The sequence below is a fragment of the Mustela putorius genome, unplaced genomic scaffold (genome assembly GCF_011764305.1).
Source record: "Mustela putorius furo isolate JIRA1106 unplaced genomic scaffold, ASM1176430v1.1 tig00003834_pilon_pilon_pilon, whole genome shotgun sequence".
Classification (NCBI taxonomy): domain Eukaryota; kingdom Metazoa; phylum Chordata; class Mammalia; order Carnivora; family Mustelidae; genus Mustela; species Mustela putorius.
The window spans coordinates 45208524-45215405 of NW_025421987.1; the positions used below are offsets into that span (position 1 = coordinate 45208524).

At 39.9% G+C, this 6882-nt stretch overlaps 1 protein-coding gene across 1 annotated transcript; it reads left to right on the plus strand.

Annotated features, from left to right (window-relative positions):
• The first annotated feature begins 395 nt into the window (after positions 1-395).
• Positions 396-6642, plus strand: NDUFB4 (NADH:ubiquinone oxidoreductase subunit B4). Its single transcript, XM_004772788.3, has 3 exons — positions 396-623; positions 4525-4671; positions 6519-6642. Exons 1-3 carry the CDS (start codon positions 444-446, stop codon positions 6579-6581), a joined length of 390 nt encoding a protein of 129 aa, XP_004772845.1. The 5' UTR covers positions 396-443; the 3' UTR covers positions 6582-6642.
• Positions 6643-6882: the final 240 nt, after the last annotated feature.

Sequence of the window (6882 nt, forward strand, 5' to 3'; positions counted from 1 at the left end):
CAAGAGGAAACTCGGAGACGTTGAGTGACTTGTCCAAAGTCACACACCTTAGAGGGACCCACACTGAACAGGATTCTAGCTACATCCAGTCCCATTTTCTGTCTGCCAGTCTCACACAGCTCAACTTCACAAAATAAAGCTCGGCTCTGTCCCTAGAGATATGTAAAGCTGCTAGAAAGAAGCAACAAGCAACAGATTGTTGTAGGTAAAAGGAGGAAGCGGGGGTGGGGAGAAGAAAGGGCAAGGAAAGCGTATTGCGCATGCGCAGATCGCTATTCTGGGTACAGGACCTTGAGGAAGGTTAACGAAAGCAGCTGAGCTCGGGAGGAAACTTACAGCCTACCTTCCGCTAATGCGCAGGCGCATTCCCTCAGGACGACTGTCAGACTAAAGGGGGAGGGTCTCGGACTCGCGCAGGCGCAGTTGTGTGCCGGAGTGCCAAGATGTCGTTCCCCAAGTACGAGCCGTCGCCTCTGGCTACCCTACCCTCTACCCTCGACCCGGCCGAATACAACGTATCTCCGGAAGCCCGGAAGGCGCAAGCCGAGCGGTTGGCCATAAGATCCCGACTTAAACGGGAGTATCTGCTTCAGTACAACGACCCCAAACGCCAAGGGCTCATCGTGAGTCGTGGGCCAGCCGGGCGGGAATCGAGGGCCAGAGTCCGGGCGGTCCCCCTTCCCCGACCGGGCAGCCCAAACCCGCCAAGGGAGGCCACACAGCGGGGCGGCCACCGTTCCCGAGCAGTATCTTAGACTTTGGCCCACTTCCAGGCGGAGAGAGCAGGGCCACCTTCTAGCCCTTTGACCTTGGGCGGAGAATTTGGTGGTCAAGAGGACGATTCTAGATTCACACCCGGTTGGATTTGAGCCCTGACTTGATCACTTCCTGCCTGGGTAATCTTAAGAGACTCACCTCTGCTCTTCAGCCTCGGTTTTCCTGTCTGAAAAAGGGGGATAATACAGTACTTACAGTTAGGAGGCTGTTAGGACTAAATGAGATAAGGCATATGACTAGCCAACACAGTGCCTGAGCTGTAATGAGTTGTTCAGAAAATGTGTGTGTAATTTTTTTAAAAAACGGTTTTCCACCTTTCAGTTCACAGTTCCTAGCAATACTGCTCTCTCCTGATGGGAATATAGTAATTTTTTTTCAGTTTATATCTTTTGAAGGCCCCAAAACTATGCAGCTAGTTGAAACTCAGGTTTTTGGAATTAGATGCCAAAGCAGAACATAGTGGCAAACTAGATGACTTTAGTTTGCCAAACCCCTCCAAAGGTTAGTTTTCTGATCTTCTTATGTGGGGAAGAATAGAATAGTACATTCTTTATGGAATCATTGTAAGGTAAATGAGATATTTGTATAACACTGCAGGCACTTTATATGTTACCAGTAAACTGATAGCTGTTATATTTAGTGAGTAGGCTTTTCAGTAATTTTCTGTACAGGAGCTATTTAATTACGATGTCAAATATGATATTAAAGAAACAAAAAAACAACCAGAACTTCCCTCAAAAGTTGCATTGGTGTTCTGTAGGACTTTTTGGAAGTTGCTAGAATTGAAGGAAATTTACATCGTGCAGGCACTCTCTAAACCCTTTCTGAATATTATTCAAATGTCAAAGTATTCAAAGAGTTAGGCCCTGTAATTATCCCCATTTTACGGATGAGAAGACAACATGGGAAGGACAGATAGGTTATAGAGTGATATTCCCTTAGCAAGTGATAGAGCAGAATTTAAACTTTGAACTGTGTAACCCAAAACATTTGCTTAACCAGTTGGTTGTACCATCTCCAGTCAGAACCATGTTTACTTGAGAAGGTGTGGAGGGAGACATTTGTTATTGACATACTCACACAGGTTTGATGTGCCAGATAGCCAAAGCTTAAACCCCAGATTTTCTCTTCCCTAGTTCTGTGCCCTAGGACAGTTTCAGTTTTGTTATATAAGAGACAGTAATACCTGCCTCTTTGGTGGTTCTGTTAAATGAGTGCTTGGCACTTAATCATTTAATGATCAATACATGGAAATTCCTTGCCTAATCTTTACCAGTGATTGATTCAGTGATTAAGTAATTGCTGATATAGGCCAGGCCCTGTTTTAGATGCTGAGGTCTCAGTGTAGATTCCTGTCCTTGAGGAGCTTGCTTTCTCCAGTGAATCAGACAAGTAACAAACAAGTTAAAAAACTAAATTGTTTAGCGTGTTAGTGGTAAGTGATAAGAAAAATAAAGCAAGGAAGGGATTAGGAATGTGTGTTGTGTCGTAGGAAGGGATAGCTGCTGAAATTTTAGATACCCCTAGGGAAAGCCATCCTTAGAAGGTGACAAGAAGGAAGTGAGATGAGGGAGCTAGCCACACACAACTCTCTGGGAAAGTAGCCTTTTAGGTAGAGGGAATAACAGGTGTAGGGGTCCTTAGACAGAAGTGTGCCTGGTTAGTTCCAAAAGTACTGAAGAGACCATTGTGACTAAAGTGGAGAAAGGTGAGAGCAAAGTGGAACTAGATCACACCAAGCTTTGCAGATTGTTGTAAGGCATTTTACTGTGTAGGTAATCTGCCCTTACATTTTTAACATCTCTCTGGTTGCTTAGTTGAAAATAGGTTACAGAGGACTACAAGGAGACTAGGAGGCTTTTGAGGTAATTAGGGTTTTGGCAGTGGAGGTGGAAAGTATTGAGTTCTGAGTACGTATTGAAAGTAAAGCCAACCGGATTTGCTAGCAGATTGATATGAGGTGTAAGAGTGAAAAGGGTCAGTGATGATTCGAAGGTTTTTTTGACCTAAGTGATCAAAAGAATGAAGTTGCTTTTTACCAATATGGAAAAGAATGTGAGAGGAGCAGGGATGGAGATGGAGTGGAATATTGGTAAATCAGTTGGAGATACATCACATTTGACATGCTTGTTAGACAACATGGCATTGTTGAGCAGGCAGTTGGATTTATGTCTGGAGTTTGGGGTAGAGGTCTGGGAAGGTATAATTTTGGGAGACATTGGCCTATAGTCAGATATTTAAAACCATGTGACTGGAGGAGGTAGATATCAAGAGAATGAATGTAGATAGAGAAGACCAACAAGGTCTAAGATCCAATATTAAGAGATGGGAGAGATAAGGAAGAAGAGAGCAAAAGAGACCAAGAGGAAATGGCCATAGAGTTAGGAGGAAAACCAGGCTGGTGTGTGCCCTGAAAAGCAAAAGAAACAGTTTCAAGGAGTTTTCACCATGTCACATGCTACTGATAGTTCTTGGGACATGGAATGGTGTCCAAAAAGGAGAACTGTTTCCCATGGAGTATATTTCAGAACGCCTCTTAACAACAGTACAGGTTCAGTGAACTATGGTCATGAGGCTATTGATATTGTTATGAAATGAAATGTCTGATTCTGGAAGACCAGTTTGGCAGATAAATACGTAGAGAGGTGACTGGTGGATTGAGAGCTCTGTCATGTGAGAATCATTCAAATACCTTAATAGAAGGGATAAATAAAGAATAGATGTATTAAACTCAAATATTCCCTTGAACCTGTCTATAACCTGGGTCTTCACCTTTACTGTTTTTTGCAAACAGTTTGGTTTAAAATGTATCTATGGAAGATTCAGTTTAATTATTTCAATCCTACCAATCATGACTTCTTGGTGGTGTATAGGACCTTGAATGTTCTCCTTTGGTATTAAACTTTTAAAGCTGATTTCATCTGGTTATTTTTAATCTGCCTATCAGTTAATTGGAGCAAATAATTCTATAAAGTATTTGGGGATATAGCTAATTAAATTTAATTATGTGTTTGGAGCAGATTTGCTGTCTTACATAGTTGTTCTAGTATAAGTACATTAAAATGGACAATTTTTTTCCTTAACCAAGGCAGTCTGATTATTTTTCATTAACAACAATCTTGTCCTCACTACAAATTATTTTAATAGCATAAGGTGTAATAATTTTGCTTATAAAGTATCAAACAAGTCAGCTTAAAAATCTTAAAGTTCAGAGTTGGCCTACCACAGTCTTCACCTTCCTGCAACTTATTTGAAGCCTGGAAAGACAGTGCAGCATAGGGGATAGCATTAGAAAGGGTCCTAGAAACAAAGCACAAAGTATGATAGAAATCATATGAAATCTGTCCTCATTGGGAATACTGTGATTCAGTTGGTCACTTCAAGAAAGACAATGAAGCTACAAAACAACCCAGGAAAAAAAAAATTATCAAAGAGAAAAAGTGGTTTCTCTGATGGATTAAAAAGATTAGGTTTCTTAAATCTTAAGTAAATAGAAAGCTGAAGGTTGATAGAAGAACTTTTTAAGTTCTGAAGGACTTGAACGGGATAGGATCATCAGAAAGTTAGTCAACAAATACTAGAAATGAAAGATCTTCCCTGAAGCTATTCAGGAATATTCAGGATATACCCTTAACTGTGGTGGGGCACAAAAGGTGCCCTCTGCCCTCCCACACACAGAAGTTTTGATGAGATTGTTTCAGTGTGGCCCTACTTAGTTCTGTAACTTTTTGTTTTCCTGAATTTTAGGAAGATCCTGCATTGCTTCGTTGGACCTATGCAAGATCGGCAAACATCTATCCCAATTTCAGACCCACTCCCAAGACCTCGCTCTTAGGAGCTCTGTTTGGAATGGGGCCCCTTTTGTTCTGGTTTTATGTATTCAAAACTGACAGAGTAAGTATTGGGACCTGACGTTTAGTTTCTGTGTGACAGGTTCCTCTGTGCTGGCTGCAGCTCTTTCTCTAGGCATTTGCCACCAGTGCTCCTCCCACCTCAGTCCTTTCCTCTCCCTTCAGTTTCTCTCTTATCTTTATTTGTTTCCAGCAGGGGTTAAAACAGGAAGTTTCAAGTATGTGTTTGATTGCATTGCTTTATCATTTCAACTCATATTGAAATAATACTTTGCTAAAAATCACAATAGTCTTTGAGTCTTTCAAATTTAATTTCAACTTAAAATAATAAGTTGGTCAGTTTAAATTTCTAAGGCTTGAACTTAGACTGAAATGAAAGCATTTTCCTGGTGTGTTTTAGGTGATGTAAAGGAATTGTGCTATGACTATTAAGAGAATACAGAAGTAACTTTAGAAAGTTAACACTAAGGGCTCCTGGGTGGCTCAGTAGGTTAGGTGTCGGACTCTGGATGTCGGCTCTGGGCTTGAAGTCAGGATTGTAAAGGGCATGGAGCCTGCTTAAGGTTGTCTCTCTCCCTCTTCTTCTGCCCTACCCCCGCTTGCATGTGCATTCTCTCTGTCTCAAAAATTAAATACAAGTTAATACAGAAGTTAAACTTTCCTATTTTGACTTAACTTTAGATATTATCTTTGCAAACCTTTATCTTGAGTTTTCTTAGTCCATTATTTTAAAAAGATGGTTATTTGGGTTAAGTATTAACAGAATACATAAATTATTTAATGTGTTACCAGTTTGTATGAATTCTAATCAGTGTTGGTCACATTTTGTTGATTAATGTTAAAACTTTGTAATATGCTAACAGTGGGAAAGCAAAAGCAACCTGTGGTGGGAATCTGCCATTAGAGGCCCTATGATTGCAGAGAAAGCCAATTTTATCTTTGACACCAGGCCATCTTGGTACTAGCCCCCAGAAGGCTTTGTGTCGCCATCTAGAATGGAGCCCATTCATTTAGGTTTGTCTTAAACTGGCCAGTCCATTCTCCTGTAAGAGCTTCTATATTTTAATTGTCTGATAAAGTACCCACTTAACAAAAAGATAGGCCCCACTTATCCGAAGGTGTTTGCATTTTGCTTTTGACATACACTTTTTAGTGGGGTAATATAATTCTTCCAGTATGTGCATAAATTGTTTTTCAATAGGAGTGTTTTCTCATTGTTCCTTTATTTCTTCAGACTGCTGCTTCCTTACACATACCCTATAGGCTTTAGACAGTGGGGGATTGGAATTAGGTTTGGAGTATTTTAGTCTGGTTTTTTAGAGTTGTACCATGGGTTTTGCCAGATTACACTGGTTCTTTGTAAACATTTCTGTATTTTCCAGTACCTTTTTTGTTTGTATATTTTGCAAAATGGTCACCACAGTAAATGTTAGGCAACATCTGTTACCATGCATAGTTACAAAAGACAATCTTTTTTCTTATGATGAGGACTTAAGATTAATTCTCTTAGCGACTTTCATATATTCCATACAGTATTATTAACTATAGTCACTATTATTGTACATGACATCCCCATGACTTATTGTATAATTGGAACTTTGTACCTTTTGACCCCTTTCAGCCATTTTGCCCACCACCCACCCTCTGCCTCTGTCAGCCACCAGTATGTTCTCTGTATCTATAAGCTTGTACCTATGAAATGGTAAGATTTCATTCCTTTTTTTTTAATTGGCTGAATAGTGTTCCATGTATACATGTACATATCCATTGATGGACACTTAGGTTATTTCTGTATCTTGGTTATTGTAAATAATGTTGCAATGAACACGGGTCAGAATGTGTTATTTCTAATGAAGCTTTTGTTTTGTTTTGTTTTTTCTGTCTCTGCAGGATAGGAAAGAAAAACTTATCCAGGAAGGAAAATTGGATCGAACATGGAATATTTCATACTAAGTCTGGTAGTGATGACTCTCTGTATTATTGTTTAAATAAATCTTCTATTAATCATTAAAAATTTTCTTATTATTTCCTTGAGTCAACAAACATTTGATGGATATACAATAAAAGAGTTCACAGTTGCATAGAGAAACAGATTCATGTTCATTCATTTAGTTATTCAGCAAAAGAGCATCTGCTGTGAGCCAGATACTGTGCTGTGTGCCCAGAATACAGCTGTCAATAAAACAGACTGAGGCTCTGTCCTTAAAGACTATTGACAACTGTCACAAGACTGAAAGGGCAAAACAGAAGCATG

Excerpts from the sequence above, each read along its gene's own strand:
- NDUFB4 (XM_004772788.3), top strand. The coding sequence starts at position 444 with ATGTCGTTCCCCAAGTACGAGCCGTCGCCTCTGGCTACCCTACCCTCT. Across the intron at positions 624-4,524 it reads CCAAACGCCAAGGGCTCATC|GAAGATCCTGCATTGCTTCG; the intron begins GTGAGTCGTGGG and ends CCTGAATTTTAG. Across the intron at positions 4,672-6,518 it reads ATGTATTCAAAACTGACAGA|GATAGGAAAGAAAAACTTAT; the intron begins GTAAGTATTGGG and ends CTGTCTCTGCAG.